Below are 23,436 nucleotides of genomic sequence, written 5' to 3'. Positions count from 1 at the left end.
CAGGTTCTTCTTGTCCACATCTGTGTCAGGCCTTGAGGATTGCTTTTTACAGCTGTCCTTAGAAGACAACTACTGACATTTTACCTCTTTACAGAGGTTGGCCCTTTGCCTGAGGTAATACCCTTATGAGACCGCTTCTTCCTCTCTCTGTCTTGTTCCACCCACACAACACACTACCTTGTCCCTTTCTTCTTGGCACACTTAATTACCCTTAATAAAACTTTACCTGTACAAAGCCTCACCTCAGAGTCTGTCAAGGAGCAGACTTAAGATGATTCTGGGCAGTGGAACAATTCTGGGAGAACCACGCTATTAAATAGAGGGCAGTGCTCTCCAAAGCAAGGGGTGTATACATTCCGACTTTACCAATCCAGAACTCAGAAGGTGAGGTGAGGAGATGGATCAGTAAAAGACATGCTCCAAACACGAGGACCTGAGTTCAGATCCCCAAACACCCACATAAAAAGCATGGGGCAAACTGGCAGAAGGACCCCTCAGCTCACGGCGAGGACACCAAGCTAAATGGATGACTTTTATGCTCAGGGAGAGACCCAGTTTCCAAATGTAAGTTGGAGATCAATTGAGGAAGACACCTGACATTGATTTCTAGCCTTTCCACTCACACGCGTGTGCATATGTACATGCACTCACATATGAAGGCATACATACACATACACAAAGACAGAACGCCAGCTAGGCATTTACAGGATCGCTAGTTAATAGTAGAAGGTCCGTTTGCAATGGTGTGTGCAGAGGCAGAGAAGCAAGGAAAGCACTATCCTAAACGCTGGTTATAGCGTCGTTAACAACCATTGTCTACCTGGGCCTCACTGGCAAGAAGAGAGCATGGCTTTCAGAGCTGGCGACGGAGCTGGCGATGGACGGAGCTGGTGACACAGCTATGTAACAGGAGCTGGTCTCTGAGGCAGACCTACGGAGGCCTACAGGGAGGTATCTGGGTGCTTCTGCTTCCCTTTAAAGCTTGTCAGTGACCCCATCAGCTGAAACTCATAGGATTCCAGGTTTGGGGGAACCTGTTCATGCTCATCAAGGTTCCCCTCCTAGGGCAACGGACAGGTGGAGAAGGGCAGAGAGAGGATGTTCCCTTGAACAAATGGGAGCTATCCAGCATACCTATCACAGACATAACACGCATGCATGCACGCACGCGCGCATGCGCACTGTTCTTGATTTTCAAGCCTTTTATCAGAGTCACATAAACAGACACAATTTTTTTTTTCTCTCTGGTCTTTTTTTCCTTCTGCAGTATTTGTTTTCACTTTGGGATACCCAGACATAGGCTACATCGCGTGGGAGCAAGGACCCTTTAACAATCAAGAACCAAAGTGCATTTTCATTAGCGTCTGAGAATGGCCACTGGGTACCTCGGCCTTGGCTCTCATACAGCGGCCTCTGAGTCAGAACTTTCTGTAGACTGAATATGACTCACAGAGTTCACTGCCATAAAGGCGAATTATCCCTGTAACCTTGGAGCTTTGATTCGCTGAGGTCTAAACTAACCTTAGGAAGCCACGCCATTTCTGTCCCAGTTGAAAACAAAATGCAAACCAAAGGTCCTCAGGTTGCTCTCGGTAGTGCTGTATCAGCTGGTCGCACTGCCATCAAACCCTTCAAAGATGCCATCGTTATTTAGATTAAGTCCCAGCGTCCTTATTGCTGGGAGCAATGACATCTCCTTATTGGTCTCATTTTCTCTTTTCATAACCGGTCATGTCATTTCCTGCTTTGGGTTTGAACTGTTGAAAGAGTACGAGGAAAGACCACCTGGTTGTTTAAAAGCCTTTGAGATTAGTTATGGAAAACAATATGGGTCCTCACGATGCTGGCAGGGGCTGATGTGAGTGGAATGGAGAATGGATGAGACCGAAGCACCCTCCCACACTTCCTTGGAGGACCAGCATATGCCAGCCATTGCCTTCTTGGTCTCTGGTCCTCTCTGCTAGGCTCCCTGAAGATTCAAAGAATAAATGAGGCAAATGTAAGCAGTTTTCTAGATAGTCATTTCTAGGTATTAAAGCACTGTACAGTGGGCTCCTTTTTCCTGAAGTTTTAGTTTAAAAAATACTTCTGAAGAACTGAGGGGTTTAGAAGGTGTCCAGTCTTAAGTATCATCACTTTGACAACGTGCATTATTTCAATGTAGCTATTTGGGTCATCTATAACCAGTCCCAGGGAGCATATGCTACGGAGACAGGCCCAGGCTTGGTGTCAGCTGCATCCACTTTGTGATGCCCAGCAGTAGGTATCAGTCTATATGACCAGCCTGAAGAGAGCTTAGCTACAGGTAAAACTACACAGCAGGAGCCAAAGAACCACACAAAATCAAATGCAAACTAACTTATTGGGTTTTAATACTGATTGATTGTTGAAAAGATAATATTTGGGACATATTGGATCAGATAATATATTAATTTTATTTTATGTGTTCATTTTACATTTTAAAATATGGCCATCAGCAAAAGCTTGAGCTACATGTATGGCTTACATTTAATTCTACTGGACAGAGCTGTTTCAAGTAGGTCCCCAATTCTTACAAAAACTCAAAAGTAGTCCCATTTGGCAAAACATCCTTTTCCATCCAAAGCTCTTTTATTTTAAATGGAGATTTCACATCACATTGGTCAAGTACTTACGGAAGAAACATTACAGCTTTTTAAACTAAAATTCCATTTCCTTCTTCTTTGATTGAAGCCACAGTGCCCAGCACTTTAGACTGGTAGACCATTTCCAGATTCCTGACTCAAGGAACAGGATGGTTCCGTGATAAAAACCAGTCCTACCCCACCATGAATATGCGCCGTCCTTTCAGTGTGAGGGCCACGTGTCTGAAATGTACCTAGATGCTCAGCCCAAAGACTCTCATGCTAGAGGACTGATTCCCACTGTGCTTTAACTTCTGCACCAAAGAAAAAACATATCACAGAGGCAAAGGCACCAGCTGTGCTACAGGACTGATGATCTGGATGGAAAGGAAAGCTGTAGGAAGATTCAGAGGTACAGGCGCGGAGCAGTGGAGGGAGGTCCGTTTCCGTGCAGACATATCTTAATGGTGTCCTTGCCCTCTGCAGTGCTAGGATCTGTGTAAGCTGCCCAACTTATTCAGATCCAGTGCTGCCCCCAAGCCACATGGGTATCTTTCCTTCTGTCAGGGTAAGAACTGAGAACACTTCCTCGGAAGACCAAGACAACCAAGGGTACTTTGAGAATCTGAGTGGAGCCGTCCTCTCCTCTCATTCACCTCACAGAGGAGAGTAAAGCAAACCAGTCCTAAGGAGAGTTCCCGGGGGCAAAGGCTAAAGGCCACTTCCATCCACTCCCTCCTCTCTGCTTGTGTTCTTTCTTCCTGCCTGGCTGTTGAGGCTCCCCATCTCTGGCATGTGTCTCTGGGATACAGGCTGTTTTTCTCCCTCTTTCTTTCAGTACCCAGTCTCCTCAGGGTCAAAGCAGACATCTTTCACTCAGTTCCTCTGCTAGCCAGAACAAACAAACAAACAAACAAACAAACAAACAAACGAAGTACATTCCTAAACATCTCCCTCCCTTCTTCCTTCGTCCTTCCCTCCCTCTTTCCCTCCCTCCTCTCTCTCTCTCTCTCTTCCTCTCTCCTTCTCCAGCTCTCTCTCTCTCTTTTTTTCTTTCTTTCTTTCTAAGTTTTGGAAACAGTTTCTCTGTGTAGCCCTGGCTGTCCTAGAACTCACTCTGTAGACCAGGCTGGCCTTGAATTTACAGAGATCCGCCTGCCTCTGCCTCTTCCTCCCAAGTGCTGAGATTAAAGGCGGGAGTAACCAGCCCTGATTACTTTTATCTTTTCCATCCCTCAATCCCACCCCCATGTCTACTTCCCTCATTTCTTTCTCCAGTTCTTAACTGTTCGGACTCTGATCAGTTATAGTTTCCCACCCATTTTGGAAGCAGGAGGATCAAGAGCTCAAGGCCAGCCTGGGCTACACATTAAAGCTAGGTGTGGTGGTGTACTCCTTTAAACACTAGAAGGCAGAAGCAGGCGGATCTCTATGAGTTTGAGGTCAGCCTACCCTACAGAGTGAGTTCCAGAACACCCAGGACTTTGTAGAGAGATCCTGTCTCAAATAAAACAAACAAACAAACAAACAACAACAACAACAAATAGTTTCCCCAGGAGGAAATAGAATGACATACTCTCCCAAGGTCTGTGCTTCAGTAAACTTTAAAATCTTAACCACCTGACAACTCTAGTCCTATTCTGTAGCAGAAAACAACGACAAAGACAACAGGAGCAAGTACTTGAGCGATCCCAGCCTCCTTAACAAGGTTCTGGAAAATGAAAGTTAAAATCAGAAGCAGAGGGCTAGAGAGATGGCTCAGCAGACAAGAGCACTGCCTGCTCTTTCATAAGACCAGGGTTCAATCCCCAGCACCTCCATGGCAGCTCACAACTGTGTGTGACTCTAAGATCTGACACCTTTACACAGACATGTGTGCAGGCGAAACAGCTCTGCACTACCAATAAGTTATTTTAAAAATCAAAAGCAGATAAACTACAACAAATAAAAGGTGAAAATTGGCTTGCAATAGGTACTACCACTAGGCAAAGGCTCACATTTCTTTTCATTTTTCTTTATATCATATGTACAGTGGAATTAAAACTACTTCGGCCAAGCCGTAGGCTGATTCTGAGAGAAGTCTTGGTTTCGAAGGACTAAGACCTGCCTGGCCCTGAGCAGCCTAAACATGCAGGCACATTGTATTAAAGAACCTGCCTCAGACAGGGCTCTAGTGTCTCACGCCTTTAATTCCAGCACTTGGGAGGCAGAGGCAAGTGGATCTCTGAGTTGAGACCAGCCTGGTTTACAGAGTTCCGGGACCAGCAGGGATACACAGAGAAACCTTGTCTCCAAAAACAAACAAACAAACAAACAAACAAAAAAAAACCTCAGACTTGCTCTCACCAAGCCTGTACCGCCCTGCAGCACCCAACAGCGAACTGCCTGGCTCCCTGCTGTTTGCTTCCCTGTGGTGGGACTGGAGGCAATCCCAACCCTAACTCCACCCTTCCCATCCTTTCAAAAAACCAGTTTTTCTAATTACACCATCCCTAGCAATCTGAGCTTCCTCCACAAGTAGTGAAATCAAATCCAATTTCCCTTGCCCCAAGGATCACAGCTTCCGAACTAAGGCACTAACTACCTCATCCTCAAGGGTTCTTGGTGGTTAAAGGACTGAGCGAATGGAGAGAGCCTCAGCATGACAGATCTGACATGGCAGAATCTGGGCAGAACAAGGAAGCTGCTTCCTCACTCTTCCCCTCCGAGGCTGTCGGTGGTTTGAGTGCCCACGGAACATCATTCTCTTCTTCATGACATCTCTGTAAGTATCCTGGTAGAGGGTGGATGAATGGCGTTATAATACTGAATAGCTGTGCTTACAAACGTTTGTATGTTTCTGTGTTAGAGCATGAAAAAAATGCGTCTTTCTTATTCTCCCAGATGCTCTGTATTGGAGAAAGGTTTGGACTTTTTTTTTAATAACTGGTTTTGATATTTGACATTTTGAGATAACTGGATTCCTGTAAATTGTAAGAAACAATATGGAGAGACCCTTTAAATGCTTTATTTGGGTTTTCCACTCTACAGAACTATACACAGTACAATCAGAAAATAATAAAGCAGGCCTTGGTCAGCTGGGGGCTCCAGGAAAATCCCTCTCACTGGTCCTGCTTTGTGAGCATTAAATTCTAGGCAGTTTGAGACACATATGTGATGTTCTGAATCTCGGTCTCTGAAGGGCTTTCTGTGTGACACTCTGGCTTCCGGGCCTTCCAGCTTCCTGCTTTCGAAATGCTATGGTGTCTACCTCCTCAAGGAGACTGACCTAAGAGGTCACATCTGTTGGTTCCAGGAGCCTGAACTTCCCATTTTCCTTTCTGCGGCCTACAACTCTCAGTGGCAAGGGGGCTTTGCCCAGCGTTCTTGTGGAAATAACTTGTGGATGTAATAAATCAAGACATATCCTTCCTTCCACAAGGGCTACTCATGGATCCTGCAAAGAAGTTGCCTCGGGGCCCATACCTCCCTCCACCTCTAGCCTGGATTTGCAATCCTGTTTGGCTACTTGGTATTTGGAAGCATAGGAAAGGGAAGAACACTGAGATATAGTTAGCACTGTTTTTGAGGGTAGCATATAGAGCAGGCATGGGAGAAAGCAGCAGGATGGGGACCCACCCAGCAACCTTGATGGCAGAAGGACCACCAATTCCAATGACTTTCTGTTCTGCGCGGCTGTAACAGAGGGTTGACTGCATTCTCCGAAGTTTATAGAAGGGGCAGGGCACCTACGAGAATGAGGTGGGCAGCTACTGATGCTTCTAGAAAAGGTGGGATGTCCAGAGGGCTCAATGCTCTCCAGGGTCCTTTGCTTCTTGGGGCCCTTTCCCATGACCTTCAAAGGGCTCTCTGGAGCTGGGGAACCCAAGGTCACCTGCAGATGACAGAGGTACCCGCCTCCACTTATGTCCATCAAGCTGGGGTCTTCACGTTGTGGGTCCTGTGCCAAGCGCCAAGAACTAGTAGATGCCTTTGAGAGCAAAAGGAGGTGGTGGGCAAGGGACCGCGTGGTGGCAGTGCCAGCTGGTACACCGAGGCGACCTCTGGGTGCAGGACGGACACGCGGAGCCAGGGCGTTCCCAAATTCAAATCTCCCTGGCGGGGGCTCGCACCCGCCGACTCTCAACCGCTACCCGCTCCTCCCTCGGCTGCGGCGGGAGGAGGAGCCGCGCCCTGGCCGGCGTCCCCTTGACTCCTCCCTGCGCGGCCAGGCTCTTCCTCCCCCGCGGCCCGATCTCCGGGTGGCGGCGGCTGAGCCGGGAGCGAGCGCGCTGGGCGCGGCCGTCCCGTGCCGCCCGGCCAAGCCCGAGAGTCCCGCGGTCATGGTCTGTGCGGTGGCGCGGGGCGCCTGAGCCCGGGACTCGGTAAGCGACAAGCTGGGGAGCCCCGGGGGTCGCGCGGCCTGGGAGATCGAGGAGGCCTCGGCTGCCAATGCGCGGTCTACGAGGGACCCCGAGCGCCCTGAGCGGCGCAGACCCGCAGATCCGGGTCCGGCACGCGGTGCGGCCCCGGAGGGGCTCTGTCGCCGCCGGGTGGCGGCGGGGGGGAGGGGCGAAGGCGGGGGCGGAGGATGCGCCGGCGCGCTTTTGTGAGCGCTGGCCCCTTACATATGGAAATGACGCCCGCGCCGGTCCCTAGTTGCGTCCTCTGGAAGGACGCGTGCCCGGCTCGGCGGCGTGGGCTGCTCGGTGTCGCGGCGCTCGCGGGGCCCTAACAAAGCGCCCTTTGCTTGCAGAGCTCCGGAGGCGGCCGGCGTGGGCGCTCCCCAGAGGCCGACGGAAGGTAGGCGAGGCCGGCGGGGCTGGACCACGGGTCTGGCGTGTGAGCTCTGCGACCCGCGAGGGGACAGGTGGAGTGGGGACGCCGCTCGGGTTGCTAGGAACCTGGGCTGGCCCGCCCTCCTGCCACACCTCCGCCTCCCAGACCTGCGGCGCCGGGAGTGAAAGCTGCCACTGTGCCTCGCTCCAGCAGCGGGCAGGAGCCGGAGCGAGCAGAAAGGGTTCTTGTTCTGTGGGTCGAGGCCACCCAGGCAGCCCCGAGATCCAGAAGCTGAAGGGGAAGCCTGCGTGGGGAGCCCCTGGGTGTCGATCTGAACCTCTTGGGAGTGCAGAGCTGCTTGGAGTCCTGAAAGTGGAGATTTTAGAAGGTGCGTAGGATCCGTGCAGGTAGAGACTTTTGGGTGCAGCTAGCAGGAAAGGGTGGCAGTGCGTCGTGACAGTTGCTCTGAAAACCGCGAGTGAGGAATGAAGTGAGGAGAGGGTGTAGGTGGGAGAGAAGTATCCAAGACTCGGGTCTGAACTGTAGAACCACCCCCACTTCCCCTAAAAAGACAAGGCTGATGGAAACCAGCCTCCGCTTAAAGCTCTGTTAGTTTGAGAGCGGTTGGGAAGGAAGGATGGTGCCCTAGCCTCGGCACCCCCGGAAGGTGCTAACGAAAGGGGAGCTGGAGTCGTGCATTGCTATGGATCGTATTACCAGACAACTTTGTTATGAGACGGTCTCATCGTCCCTTACCTGGGACAGACCCTTTCCAGGCGGTGAGGAAGTCCTGAGGAGGCTTTCCCTGCAGCTCAACCAAAAACAGATTGTGGTTGTCTGCGAGGCTGCCGCGGTAGCGTTTAGGGTGCTCATCCCAGTTAATCTCACGATAGCACTTGGCTCTTCGGACTATGAACTGTTTCTCAGTTGGGTTCGCTCTGATAGATCACCTTAGCATAAATTTTATATGCATGCTTCCCCAAGCTTAACAAACATAAGGGAATACTTTCCTGGTACCGGTGTAGCTTTTTCTAGGGTCTTCTGCAATGGTGAGCACGGGCTATTAGAGGCTGACCTGCAATATTAGTATGTCTTGCTGTGGAACTGAAAGAAGCGGTGAAATATCCCGACTGTTCATCAGTGACATCACAGGCTGGCTGAAAGAGAGGAGTTCGTGCCGTCTCTTCAGCTGTGGTTGGTGTTCACAGGGAGGTGATCGGGGCAGTGGGTATTGGCAACCTGCTTTCAAGGCTCTCTGTTTTAGAGGGAAGCATTCTGAACTGCAGTGTTGAGAAAGCAAATGGATTGCCATAAGCAAAGGCATTGCCAACACACAGATGCTGGGACAAGGAAGAGGAAGCCACTCTATCTATGCGCTCCTCTTGTTGAAATGTCACGGTCCAGCCATTTTAATAGGTGCTCGCTCAGAATGTCACAAGTTCTTTTTTTTTTTTCGTATTCCCTTTCATTTTAGATAATGTAATGGCCCTTCATATCAGAAGAAGCTACCCCACAGGACAAGAATAGGGGGCTCCACAGAATTCTGAACAGTCAATCTTAATAGTCAGTGTTCTTATCATGAGTCAAATGTTGTCCAAATAAATAGTTTTAAATGTCACTGTAAATGACTTTTTAACATTTTACCAGTCTTGATGCTTCCATTTTGTGTTGATAATGAAAATACATTTTATAAGCCTTACCCTGATAGAGGGCTTGGCAGTCACATCAGGATGTCTTTAGAGGGACTCAGACAGCCTGAACCTTTTAGATGGCTACTTTTATAAATGCCAACTTATTTGTAAGCCAATAAATAATGCAGTTTGAATTCTGGCTATTGATCTTACATCTATTTATTGGCCAGAGGCTTGTGGGGCGGGCTCACTGAACCCAACAAAAAAGGTGTATTTATCTGATTATATTCAGAAATGAGATAATTCAAAACATTATGGAATTATGCAAATGAGAAACTTCATTAGAAATTAGCTCTCTTCTTTACTGCAATTAGTATAAGCGATTAGACACTTGCTCTACGTGGAAAGTGCTCAGAGCGTTGCTCTCCTAATACCTCAACACAGTTGGGGAAATATCATCTGTCGATGTGATGTGAGAACAGGCATTTTCTACTCGGGCCCTAGGAGGCTCACAGCTCCAGCCATCCTAAATTAATTTATGTAAATACAGCTCAAGAAATGAAAGTTGTTTCAGGCTTTCTTTCTCCTTCCTTCCTTCCTTCCTTCCTTCCTTCCTTCCTTCCTTCCTTCCTTCCTTCCTTCCTTCCTTTTTGTAAGTAGCAAACACAAAACTCTGTTTTGTTTTTTTTGTTTTATTTTGTGTGTGGCTCCTCTAGCTTTGTAAGTAGTTGAATATAGGTTACTGGATCTGTTGTGCGGAGCTGTTGTTGTTCCTTAACTGATTAGGTAATTCACCTGCTATTAGGTATAACAAAAGCCTGGCTTCACATTAACCCTCAGGGCAGTAAAATCTTCACTCTTGTTTAGGTTGAGTAAATGCTGGCACATTGTGCTAGCCTTGGCACAATTAAATTTTAGAGTAGGCTAGCAGAACAAGTGTTCTTTCACACTCATCTGAATGTGAATTTTCCCTGCTCGGTGGCATGCAGGAGTTTAGCTATTTTTTCTACCTCACTTCTGTTCCTGCTGATGCTGTCTTGCTTTTGGTTTCCAGCTTGAAGGCAGGAGGCACTGTTTGAGTTGGGAGGAGGCATTCGGCAGTTTGTGGCTAAGCAGCCAATAGTACTTTGAAAAAGTGTTTTAAGTAGAAATTGGGGAGTCAGGGGTGGGCAGGGCATTGCTTATTCTGGAGCTGGTGCTGTACTTGAGCTTCTTCTCCTTGTTGTTTCCTTTTATAATAAAATTAGTATAAGATTAAGCCTGGAAAATTTTGCAGCTAGTAAAAATGTTTGTAGGGGGATAAAAGGGAAAAAAAAGAGAACACTTCAATTTGATTATGGTTCATTATTAGGGTCTAATAAAGGCATAGGTGAAAAGCCTGGGCAGGCAGGGTTAGTCTGTGTTCATCACTGCAGTCCCAAAGTAATGTAGTTAGTCACTTGGTGGTCACTGCCTGGGCTGTGCCCCCCCCCCCCCAACAGCTGTGTCTGAGCACAGGTCCAAGAGCATCCATTATGATGCTCTCTTGAAAGGGGAGAGGCTGAGCCTAGAGGGCCACGCACACGTGCTGCAGAGCTGTTCAGCTGCTGGGCCATCTGGAAGGGAAATAAAAGGTCTGGGCTAGGGGCTGTGGCATTGTGTTTATTTATTATTTGGTTTGCACTTGCCAGTCTTTGTCCCCCTTTTACTCCCTCCAGCCCAGAACAGATACCCACCCTGGCTGGGGTTCCAGACTTACAAGCTCCTTTCTATAACCTGGTGTGGGGAAGTCCACACATTCACTTCACACTGACCTGGGCAGAGCTGGTGACTTCATTACACCAGTTCTACCTCCACCTATTTCTTGGAAGTCCCTGTTGGCACCGTGTTTTCATCATCTGGGGGGGGGGTGTTGAATAAAGAGTGCATACAGCACAGACATGTGACCCGTGTCCGTCTGTGGTCTAGTGACAGCCTTGTTTTGGGTTCATTGGGAGGAAGATGCTCAAGTAACTGTCATTATGGCCAGTTATTGGGTAGTAAATGTTTTGGTTGCTCGCTCTATACATCTGCCCCTTATTTAACAGTCCCTAGTTAGAACGCCAGCATATTGCCCACACCAGTACTTTTCTTCCAGAGGAGTCATTAATGGCTTCTGACTAGCTGTCATTGGTGGGGTTCTCCTGAGGGTACGGCTGTCATCCTTAAGCTGGAATTGCTCTTTCCAACGTCAAGGATTTACTGCTCTCATTCAGCTTTGTAAGTTTCCTGCTGCTGCTGGGTGCCTGCTGGGCCTGACTCTGGAAAGTACTGGCTTCCCAGATTAGACCCTAAGGATTCATTGGTGGAAAGACATGGACTGGTGTGTGATGCCTGAGCTGTATCCATTCCTGAAGGTCTGGCTGGGGCCCTTATGGTTGTCTCATGTAAAAGTGCATTTCTTCTCAGCCTCAAGTCCCACTGCTGCTTTAGGAAAAGAGAGTGTCTGTCATATCTGTGTGTTCCTAGAGACTTGTAGGCTGTACTCATTCGGTCTATGAACCAAGGTAACTGGGACCTCCCACCATTCCGCATTCCAATTTGGAGCAGTGTGTGACTTGAGACTGTCCAAGGTTTTCTTAGTGCTGTCCAGCCGGGTGACACAGATCAGGGAACACAGGTTCAGCCTGTGTTCAGCCCCATCGTTGCATCCTGTGAGCATGTGTAAGGCTGAGGGACAATAATGGTTACACTAGTAGAACCTTAGCCCCTCCTCCACTATAATGCTGTGTCTTTGAATAGGTTGCTTAATTCTTCCTAGGCCCAATTTCTACATTTGAAATAGGGAAGTGATCCTATCTATACCCCTGAACTAGGAGGATTAAATTACATGATCAAGGCGGTATACATGAAGTACCTGGCATAGACTGGACTCATAGTAAGTGCTGGGAAGAACATAATGCCTTCCAAATTCCCCACTATGTCTCAGCCTTTCTGCAGTTTTCTGACATTAAATTTGTCAATACTCTGCCTTTTTAGGCTCAGGGAGCCAAGCATTATCCACCATCATTATCGTTTATTAATATAACGATGCTTACGAGGGTAGCGTCAACTGCTCCTTCCTTCCCTTGTTCAGTAGCATTCCACGAGCTGCTTGGCTGCTCTGCAGGCTGACTTCTGCCTGATTGAGTTAAATTACTCTCCTCTGGCTTCCTTTCCAGGCCTCGGGTGTTTTCTTGCTTGATTTTTCAGTTGCCTCTCTTGGGCCTGTATCTCAGAGCCTAGCCACTAGCTTGCCCTACTTAGTTCTAGAACAACCCCTGCAGATGGCTGTTGTTATCCTCATTGTACAAACATGTGTTTTAGCTTGACAGTCTCCTCCAAAGTCTGCTCCCCTAACTGAGAAACGCAGCTGTAGCTTGTGACTGCATTGTACACTGAATTACACTTCAATGACTCCGCTGTGGTACAGTACTCATTGTCGGTGCCCCGTTACTTCTTGGTTAGGCCTAACCCTGAAAATGCCCTTGAGAAGTGAAGATGTATGTGTGGAAGAAGTCAGGGCAGGAACAGTCTATGTCAATTTTGGCATCTTCACCGGGGTAAATATTTCTCCCTGGAACCTCCCTAACATGAAGTCAGTCCATTTACTGAGTCCCTGGCCCAAAGACTGGATTGTACGATTCAGCTGGGGGAAGGGAAGGAGATAACGAGGGAGAAACTGCGGCCCTTACCCTTACCTTTCTGGCAAGTGGGGAGGGGAAACGTTTCTTGCATGGGAAATTACAGACGAACATTTGGAGAATTGTGTCAACCAGCAAAAATGCATTTGGTGCCAGATGAGAACTGACAGCTTGTCACCACGTGTCACATTTTCTGGATGTTGCAGTTGGAACACTTGTTCCACTGGGGTACAGCCCCTCCTTCTCCCATATTGCCCCTACTCCCATCCCATGCACCCTCACCTCCCCCCCCCCATGTACCCTCACCTCCCACCCCAACCAGTCAAAAGGACATTCTCCTAAGCTTCTTGTCTGTGGCATCTAGGAGATGAAGTTCAGGGATAAGAAAACAAGATGGAAGCTGTCTGATCTACTGGAGATCCAATTGTCTCTCTAAATCAGACATGCTAGCTAGCCAGATTCAAAGCAGCAGATAAGGCCAGGTGTTCTTAGCACTGGGAGAGTTTCATTCTCGTTCACTGGCTTAGTTGGACCAGTGGTTCTCAACCTTCCTAACGCCTTGACCCTTTAATACTGCTCCTCGTGTTATGGTGACCCCCGACCATAAAGTTACTTTCATTGCTACTTCATGGCTGCAATTTTGCTACTGTTGTGAATAGTAATGCAACTATACGATATACAGGAGATCTGACATGTGACCCCTGTGAAAGGGTTGTTCTTCCCCACGGGGGTCGTGACCCATAGGTTGAGAACCCCTGGCTGAGACAGAAAGTAATGTTTGAGGAGGGAAAGTGTTAGGACTCCCCTCTTCTGAGTTCATAGAGAGTAGAGTAGAGTTGTCTGGCTTTTCTGAAGTTGCTCAGATTACAACCCAGCCGACTCTTAAGAAAGACTCTAAGAAAGCGCTTCACACTGTGAAAATCCCAGAGCCCACAGGGATTCCCAGCAGATCCTAGTTGACAATTAACTGGCCCACTCTAGGCGAATCTCATTAGCCAAGCTTGGCCATGTCTGTGTTCCTTTTTTTTTTTTTTTTCTTTTTTGTGGTTTGGTTTAACACCTTGGCGTTTCTTTTCTGAAGCTTTGATGTTTATGTAGCACTCCCAACATATTTTGAAAACATTTACATACTGATTAGTTAACCCAGCAGACCAACCCTGGGAAGGCAGCCAGAGCCTGCTGCACCTCAGTGGTTAGCTGCTGATGGAAGAGACCTTCCCAGCCCTGGGAGCCTGGACCTACTTTCTATCACACTGCTTTCACAGGTGTCCCTAAACACTAAGCTGTGCTGCAGCTCCCTCCCAGATCCTCTGACGTCATCCCGTGTGGGGTCATGGCTTATCTTCAGTTTTTTTTTTTTTTTGGGGGGGGTGTTTGTCTTTTTTGTTGGTTACATACATACACACACACACACACACACACACACATAAGATGACAGGGTCTCACTATGTAGCCCTGGCTGTTCTGAAACTCTGTAGACCAGGCTGGCCTTGAACTCACAGAAATTCGCCTGTCTGCCTCTCAAGTGCTGGTATCAAAGGCATCCACCACTACACCTGGCTATTTGCCTGTCATGTTATGGACAGTTGTCTCTGGAAAGAAAGAAAGCAGCCTAGAGGGGCATTGCATTGTTTCAGAAAGCTCCATTGCCCTGGGCCTGAGCTGTGTGCAGCTTAAATTACACTGTCTCTGCCTTCCTGGGATCTGCTCTGAGCTCTGACTCAGGGCTTTATTAGTTAAAGGGGCTGCTTTTACTCTTGGTGCTTTTGGGGGTTGGACCCAGGGCCTTGCACATGCTAAGCATCTATGATGTTCCACTGAGCTACACCCCCAAGCCCTGGGGAAGGTGCTGTGTTTTGTAGTCATGGGGTTGGCTGAAAGCCTGATTGCAGACGCCTGAGGTCACCATCCCAAGGGTATGTGTGCGTTTGGCACCCACGATTGCATCAGGAAGCTGCTTCGAGGTGTGCAGCATTTGGGCTGGATCCAGCACATTAAACATTGATTACTGTGTACAAGGAGAAGGAAAGATCTTTTTCATTTTTTTTCTTTTTAAACTCTGTATGTGTGTTACTTGTGTTTATTCTCTCTCTCTCTCCCTTTCTCCCTCTCTCTCTCTCTCTCTCTCCCTCTCTCCCTCTCTCTCTCCCTCTCTCTCTCTCTCTTATCTTAATTGAAACAGGGTTTTCTGTGTGGAACTTGCTCTGTATGCCCTGCTGCTGTGAACTCACAGAGATCCATCTGCCTCTGCCTTTCTTTCTTTCTTTCTTTCTTTCTTTCTTTCTTTCTTTCTTTCTTTCCTTCCTTCCTTCCTTCCTTCCTTCCTTCCTTCCTTCCTTCCTTCCTCCTTGGTTTTTTGAGACAGGGTTTCTCTGTGTAGCCCTGGCTGTCCTGGAACTCACTCTGTAGACCAGGCTGGCCTTGAACTCAGAAATTCGCCTGCCTCTGCCTCCCAAATGCTGGGATTAAAGGCGTGCGACACCACGCCCGGCCTGTGAACATCTTATCCTTGAAGTAAAATACCTGGATTTGTGTGGTTTTATTTTTAGCAAAAGATGACTGAAAGCTTTTGGTGATGTCAGGTTTTTACTGATTCTAGGGAGGGTGAAAGGCTGGGACCCAGGTTTTCCGGGTGGTGGGGAGTCAGTGATGAATGACAGAGCAGTCAGGAATGAAGCATGAGTTGCTGGCGGTGGAGGAGTTCAGAGATGCTGTTCAACTCTCCCAAAACAGCCAGCTGGCTCCTCAGGAAAGGTGGGTGGTGTTTTACCCTTTCTCTAGGCAACTAAGCATTACCTAGAGCACCCTGGGGCAAGAGAGAGCCTCGGGGGATACTTTCTGCCTGCTGTGTGTAATTGCACCAGCAGTGCTAATTGAGTTGCTTTTTGAATCAAAGGCTTCTGGGTGGCATAAATAGGGAGATGGCTCAGTCAGTGCCTCTGATGTAGCTGTGATGTGGAATACCTAGGCTGAATGGAGTGAAAGTTGGCCACACCTCAGATCCCAGCATCTGGGGAGGTTGTCTACAGCTTGCTGACTTGTCTGGCAGCTCTGACCCCAGTAGTGACCGGAGTATTAATAATTATCTCATCTGACCTGACCGGCTGGTGGAAGAGACTTTCACTTTCCTGAGTCCCCAGGCTGATAGGTGAGAAACCCTTTCAGGTGTGAGACAGGCCATTTGCCTGTCAGGAAGGAGGAGGACTGCCTGCCTAAACCCTTCCTGCTAGGAATGTTACTCCATTGTAGCAGTACAGTTGTGCTCTCGTGCTGGTGTGTGTACAAGTACCACTGGCCAGGCAGGGCCTGGCTGCAGAGTGTTCCAAGTGGCTGATGGGACTGGGGGGGAGATGTGTGTGTCCAGGTAGGGCTGGGGAAGATTCATGTGTCTAATAGTGACTTGCCCCAACCTGTCTTCCTTCATGTCCCACACAGGTGAGCGCTGTGGGCTATGGGATGGATGAGGTGGAGGAGGATCAGCATGAAGCCCGACTCAAGGAGCTGTTTGACAGTTTTGACACCCTGGGAACTGGGTCTCTGGGTCAAGAGGAGCTCACTGACCTCTGCCACGTGCTGTGCTTGGAGGATGTGGGCCCGGTGCTGCAACAGACGCTACTCCAGGACAACCTCTTGGGCAGGGTAAGATCTGGGGAAGAACAGAGTTTGTTGGAAGTGGGGCACGGTTTCTGTCAGAGTACTGGGGTTGGTGGCAAGCCACAGGTGTGTTGCAACTTGTCTCTTGCAACCTGGCCGTTAGCCTGGGGAGTGTAGTTTGCTCTCGTGATAAGGGTAATGCTAGATTTCGTCTGCACTTGGAATTAAGTTGTACACTGAGCATTATGGGTAACAGGAGAAACTGACTATTTCCCAGACTTTTTCCCCTTGTTCTTTGTGGGTGAGATTTCCATGGAAAAGAAAGAAAGAAAGGTGGGAAGAGAGCTGCCCTTCACAGGAAGTAGAAGTAAGTTTCTGAATGATTTTCTACAAGCTGGTTTTTGTGTGGGTCATTTTGAGGTGAAGATTGCACCTTCCATTCAGGAAGTAAGACAGAAAGTACACAAAGCAGAGTTTGTCTCCAGTCCAACCCAACATGCATGGCAAGTGTGTGTGCAAACTGGTTAACTTCCACATTTGGCCAGGCCATGCTTTCCCCCTAGATCAAGTCTCAGGCAAGAGAAAAAGGAAAGAGGTCCCCCCCTCCCTTGTCCCAAGTCCCTAGCAGTGAGAAGGACAGATGGTCTGTTGCAGTCTGAGAATGCCTTTAGTTCAGCCTCCTTTACAATGCTTTGTGTAGAGTTCCCCCTCCCCATCTTTTGGCTCTAGGACAGGCAAAATGAAGAAAAATGTTGCTAATGGTGACACTCAGTACACAGGTTTGTCCTGCGCTGTTCCTCCGGGAAGCAGTCCGAGAGCATCCTTTGATTTTGCCGGATGCACCTTCTCCTCCTCCCTTGTTCACTGTCTTCTAATGGACATGTGGATAAGTGTCCCAAGGCATAGAAGTATTAGATGCGTGTCACATGAAGGAGGCAGACACAGCACTAACCATGAAGCATAAAGAAAAAATGATATTGGGGCATTGACATGTGAGGCCAAATAGTTCACACTTCAGGAAAAAGAAGATTTTGATGCAAAAAGTAGGGCCACTCTTGGATCGCTTTGAGGAAGATTAAATGTTTGTGAGTATATGAGTATTTCCTAGAAAATGCTAAAAAGACTCATTTGGAAAAATAGTAAAAATAGCAATACGTACGGTCAAACCATTTACTCTTATTTCATGTGCTCCAGGGTTTTGGGCATAGTGGAGAACAGAGTAGCATCTCCCACTGTGGTCCTCAGGTTGCAGGCCTTTGGGATGGAGGCGTAGTTGCTGTTAGTGCTTCAAAAAGCACAAGGAGCCAGGCTTTGGCTGATGGTCTCCCTGAGAGAACCCCTCTCAGAGTACAAGGGGATCCTCCGTTGCACAAAGATTCTGTCCCAGCAGCTGGCTAACAATTTGCTCTCCAGATGTTAGCCCAGACCAGGGAACAGTTATCGATTGATTTGTTAATGGCTTGACACCATCAACCTGCTTTTTACCGGCTATTTGCCTGAATAGTGAGTACCTAAGTGGTCTACAGTGTGGTATTTACTTAGTGAGCCGGTGATAAAGTTAAATAGATGTCTGCATATTGATTTCATGTGGGAGGCCCCCAGTGTTTGTCTTGAGAGACAGCATTGTCATGAATTAACACAGTATGGTTAAATTTGCATCTTTATGAAACTGAATTATTCTCCTCGGTTGATTGCGTTGGCCATATTCTTTCTGTGACGATGTCTCATGCATGGTTTGTAATTTTCAGTTGTAAAGCAGTAAATCTCTTAGAGTTTCCTGGAGCCATTCTATGTGTCACCTTCAGGAAACACTGAGGAGGGATCTACAATGTTAAGCTGTGTTACAAATTAACATAATTTTAGATGACACATAGTCACTATGCGTACAGATCTGTGGGATTTCAATACATGATTGTCATGCATCATGACGAGGTCAGCTGACTGGCATTTTCTTGTGTTGGGAGCACTAGAAATCTTTTCTATTATCTTTTTTGAAATATTTTGTTAATAATTTCCAACTATAGTTAAATTTTTTCATTTTATTTATTCTCTGTGTTAGTATGCATGTGAGTGTGTGTGAGTATATGTGTATGAGAGAGAGACAGAGACAGAGACAGCAGTGAGGGTCAGCAGACAACAGGTTCTCTCCTTCCACCATTTGAGGCATAGGGGACTAAACTCAGATCGTTGGCAAGTTTCTGTTGTTGTTGGTTTTTGTTTGCTTATTTTATTATGAGATAGTGTCTCACTATGTAGCCCTGGCTGGCCTAGGACTGCTTATATAAACCAGGCTGGCCTCAAACTCACAAGTTCTTCCTGCCTCTGTTTCCTATTTGCTGGTATGCTGTACCACCATACCAGTTCAGTCCCAAGCTGATTTTTTTTTTTTTATGTCAGCTCTCTTTCTTATTAGAAGTTTATAGAAAACATTGAAGACTGGGGGTATAACTCAGATGATAAAGTGCTTATCTGGAATCTGTAAGGCCCCCGGTTCAGTCTCTGGTACTATCACCATTAAAGGGTGGAGGGAGGGTGAGTGGGTTATAAGGATTAGAAATTTGATTTAATAAGTAAAAAAATTAGCATAACAAATCTTAATAATTCATCAATTCATTAATTCATCAAACATAATTGTGTGTCATATGGGACAGTCATTCAATTAGTCTCATTGTATTGATACAATTTATTAATGCTTACTATATACTATATATGTATTGTTCATAAAATTGGCTTTTGGATATATTAGGATCCATCATCTTCCTAAATGCTTCTGACTTTAATTTTATCTTTTGGATAATAAACACCTTAATTGAATACAACTTTTATTATATCAATATGTGTGTGTGTGTGTGTGTGTGTGTGAATTTTCTATGCATTTGCTAATAGACCATTTCCCTTCAAGTTAGAGTTAAGTTGATCTGTCCGGATTCATAACTTAAGTCGATATTTCCTGATCCTGTTGGTTACTGTTCAGATGTTTAAAAGGTATAATTTTAGGATCCTTGATTTAAAGGAAAGGATCAGGTGCGTGTGTCCAGTCCATGTCTTTGGTTACACATATATGAAGCCCCACTCTAGGGCCTCCTCGAATTATAGAAGCATTGTAGGCTGGTTGGGTGACATACGTGGTGGGTGACTGGTAAAGGGATTGAGTGCTGTGTTCACACAGGGCAGGATGCTATGTTAACTCTTTGCTGGGCTGAGCTTTTACCAAGTCAGTAACCTGATATTAGATGCTTCCTGTTATTTGCGACCTTATTTTTTATTTGTATCAGTTTTAAAAATCAGCATATAAAGCAATGGGTTTCATTATGACACTTTTTATTTATTTATGTGTAAGAGGCTCCATCTGCATGTACAGAAGGGGGCATCAGACCCCATTACAGATGGTTGTGACCCACTATGTGGTTGTTGGGAATTGAACTGGAAGAGCAGACAGTGCTTTCAAGTGCTGAGCCATCTCCAGCTCCCATTATGACAGGTGTTCCCTTCAGCCTCTTTCCCTTTTACCAGCAATTAGGATAGAAAGGAGATAGCTTGCTCTGGTTTGATAGGTAGCTTCAAATCAGTTTAGATAGCTTAGATTTACTTGATGTGTCTGGAATACTTCAGGCCGCATTCATGTTGTACAATGCATTTCCTTTCCTTGTCCGACATGACAACTTTGAGACATGACAGTTTCCTGGAGTTTTGAAGGTTTCGATCACCTGCTTTCCTTGATAAAAATCTAAAACACACCATGCTCTTAGCACACCTGTTGTAAGGAAAACAAGCAGAACTCCAATGTCTCACGGGTACCTGACCTTGTAAGCCAGGTGTGATGGCACACACCTTTAATCCCAGCACTCAGAAAGCAGAGGCAGGCAGATCTGAGTTTGAGGCTAGCCTGGTCTACAGAGTAAGTTTCAGGACAGCCAGGGCTACACAGAGAAACCCGGTCTGGAAACAAACCTACCCCCCCCCACACCAAAAAAAAGAGATAATAGTGTTTTTTTTTGTTTGTTTTGTTTTGTTTTGTTTTGTTTTTTGGTTTTTCGAGACAGGGTTTCTCTTTATAGCTCTGGCTGGAGATAAAAGTTTTAATATTAAATTTTGATAGCCACATAAACATATAACTTATCTCCCCTTACTGTTCCTCTCTTGGGTGCCTGGGGCTCTTTCAGGAATGCTGCTGCTAAGTTGGAAAGGAGGACTTGTCTTTATTTCCTGGTCATTGAAAGCTTCTTATGGTTTCTTTCTCTTACACATACGTAGCTATTTGAAGAGTAAATCTGACATCAAGAAAGACTTTCTGGCAATGGTTATTTGGACTCCTTCTGAGTCTATGCAATTACACTTGATCATCAGCTTCTGCCTATTTATAACCATCCGCAATCACACTCCTGTGGATTTCACCGAGCTGTGTCTCTTCCCCCCGGGTGGGTGGGAAGCGTTCTCAGTCTCCTTCCATGTAACCTGTAGTAGTCAGGACTGTTATTTGTGCTGCTTTAGTGACTCTGGGTAGATTGCCCTTCTGCTCTACAAGATTCTCCTTTGGGGTTGCTTCAAACTCCACCATGCCTGTGTCCCACCTGATCAGGGTGCTTCTATTCTATTGAGGATTTCATGTCAAACTTACTACAACATAAACTCACATTTCTAAGCCTGTGACTCCTTAAGGCTCAGAGTATTTAGTGTGACAGGAAGAGGAGGTAAAGGGGTGACCCCGGACTCTGGAAAAGCAAGTAGGGCAAGTTGTGGATGGCCATTCTCATCTGACTGAATTATTTAAACAATGCCTGATTTCTCAGCCAGAGACAATGTAGTCAGGAAGGCTCAGTAAAATTTGTCAATATTTTCTGATACTTTTTATGGGTGGCTTCGTGTCTGCCCAGGGTGTTTCATGTCCTTCAGTGTCCATCACAGGTATTCTTCATCAGGGCTCATCTGTGTGACAAAGAATCCTGGTACCCAGTAAAGCTCGTTCAAGGTCAGATGACTCATTTGAGGCAGGGCCAGCATGGGATGCTAGAGTCCCCAGCCCTTGCATTTAAGTGCATGTGTGCACAGTGTCTTCTACACTAACTATGCAAAAGTGAATCTCATTCCTTCCCATTCCCTATAAACATCACAGTCCCCACCGCTACCACTGCCACAAGTACATAGGGACAATGTACTATCATAGTACAGTTCCTAATGTCAGACCTCAATTCAAATACTGACTCCTGTCACTTTTCAACTATATCATCTCAAAGACTCCAAGCCTTGCTTTCTTCATCTGCAGAATGGGAAGCTATTGGGCTTCGTTAAGAGGCTTGATGGGTGCTGACTGTGAGGGTGGACACCAAAGACCTTCAAGAGAGCCAGAGAGAAGGGCCTGGCTGAGTATTCCCCCTCTACACGAATGGCTCTTTGATAAATAATGACTTCCCTATTGTAGGTGGTTGTTCTGATGCTGCTTGTATTCAAATGCTGACCCCCATGATCTGGTTTTCCCTTCAAGGAAGAGATCCCCATGCATATCAAGTGATGCCATGTAACTCCCCAAGTCAATTGGCCAGTGAAAGGGTAAAGTCTGTGCTTGGGCAGTAGGATGTAGGCAGGTTTTCAGTTACCTAGCTGGGGGATGCAGGTACAGAGAAGAGAGAGAAGAAAGGACAGGGAGGGAGGAGGGAACCACCATGAGAGGAGAATGGACCATGAGCACTGTGACCAGGAGATACAGCAAGTGACAAGGGACCTATGGCTGGGGCATGAGTTAGAATAGCTCCAAACTTGCTCAGTCTAGACTTTCAGCTTGTAAATAAAATGCATGGACTGTGTGCCTTTTATATTTAGATTAAGACATTTCACAGCCTGGTCTTTTGTGGCAAAACACAGCCTGTTTGCTAGCCTATGAAATTTCTCCTCGCTTGCAGAGACCATTTTCTATACCCACCTCAGTTAACAATGTCCTGAAGTTTCTGCCACTGATTTTCTTTTGGGTTAGCAGATGCAAACCAACTAAGTTTAATGTCAGCTCCGTAGGGCTTTGTCTTGTTACACACTGGTTTGAATGCTCGAAGTTTGGGTCTGTTTGAATATTACCTGTGCATTGTGGAAATGATATGCATTTGATGTCTGTGACTGTACAAGGTGGCTGTGCAGTGTTAGAGTCTTGATTCTACTCACATCACCGCCGTTGTGCTGAGCTAGCACCCAGGTCTTGGGTAGCGCTTTACACTCTTCTCTTCTTCCAGAAGGGCAAGTTGTTTCCCTAAAATAGCATCCTTACAGAAAGTGGCAAGGAATAGTGATGAGGTAAGATCTGTCAAGAGGCGGTGACACATGACAGAGAGAGAGAGAGAGAGAGAGAGAGAGACAGAGAGAGAGAGACAGAGAGAGAGAGAGAGACAGAGACCGACTGAGACTGGGATTTGACTAGCCTTCCTATTAATTTAGTTTAAATGTCATGTGTGTTTTTAGTCAGGCATGTAATTTCTGCATTGCTGCAAACTGCCCTTTGAGGCATAGATAGAGAGATGCTTATTAAATGAGCAACAGCAATTCTTATTTAAATGGGGAAGCACCAGCCAGGGCCCCACAACCTGGAAGCTCATTACCTTGTAAGACTGACTTGCCTTGCATATTTGTATATATCTAAAATTTGACATACTACAATAGTATAACGCTCCCTTGGAGGGAAAAGAGGTGCTAAATCTTCTTAGGTACTGAACACGGTGAGCTTGCTCTTAATGTGATTCCTGACAATAGGGGCCATTTATCAGCATTTTGGGTCTGGGTTGAACCCTGAGGGGCTTTTTACCACATCAGTATTCATGAGCATTGATTGGGGGGGGGACCCACAATCACCTACCTCCCTTAGAGAACGGTCTCCTTGAATCAAAGATGTGGCATTTACTGCTGTTGAAGTCCTGGGGCCCCAGGTTTGCATGCCCTTGCATGAAGGAAATAAAGATAGAAACGGGCCTGAAGCTGTGCTAATTGTTTAGCCCAGCTGCCAAGGGCTGTCTGAAGTTTGTTGGAAGGAAGGGGCCAGCTTGGATATGTGACATTAGAGCCATGAAGAACCTCTGAGTTAACAATCATAGATGCTTTATGTGCTAAAATGAGACTGTTTCCCCACTCTGTATGGAAGCCTTTAACTCTGCCTTCTTTGAGAAGGCAAGATCATGAGCCAGGCCCTATTTTCCTTCCCACTGGCCAAGTAGGACATGCTGACTGATCAGG

General features: G+C 46.8%; 1 protein-coding gene and 1 long non-coding RNA gene across 18 annotated transcripts in view; one reads left to right on the top strand and one right to left on the bottom strand.

Moving 5' to 3' along the window:
- Positions 1-2,433: 2,433 nt before the first annotated feature.
- LOC147001253 (uncharacterized) lies at positions 2,434-6,737 on the bottom strand. Its single transcript, XR_015045229.1, has 3 exons — positions 6,478-6,737; positions 5,188-5,376; positions 2,434-3,491 (listed from the first exon to the last, which is right to left on the bottom strand). It is a non-coding gene; the product is annotated as an uncharacterized LOC147001253 (long non-coding RNA).
- The window catches only part of Nin (ninein), a 102,421-nt gene continuing 84,240 nt past the window's right edge, over positions 5,256-23,436 (top strand). For 13 of the 17 annotated variants that reach the window (XR_015045227.1, XR_015045228.1, XR_015045226.1 and 10 more), the window contains exons 1-3: positions 6,814-6,967; positions 7,339-7,749; positions 16,069-16,272. Coding sequence is in view for 14 of the 17 variants with exons in the window: in XM_085830416.1 (XP_085686542.1) it covers positions 16,090-16,272 (183 nt within the window). In the remaining 3 variants the exon portion in view is untranslated. Of the gene's footprint in view, positions 5,368-6,813; positions 6,968-7,338; positions 7,750-15,578; positions 15,782-16,068; positions 16,273-23,436 lie in introns of those variants that run through there. The other 4 variants (XM_085830406.1, XM_085830408.1, XM_085830407.1 and 1 more) reach the window with 4 other exon arrangements.

The sequence above is a fragment of the Mus caroli genome, unplaced genomic scaffold (genome assembly GCF_978045245.1).
Source record: "Mus caroli unplaced genomic scaffold, Mus_caroli_1 scaffold_14, whole genome shotgun sequence".
NCBI classification, from domain to species: domain Eukaryota; kingdom Metazoa; phylum Chordata; class Mammalia; order Rodentia; family Muridae; genus Mus; species Mus caroli.
This window is presented reverse-complemented; position numbering and strand designations above follow the sequence as displayed.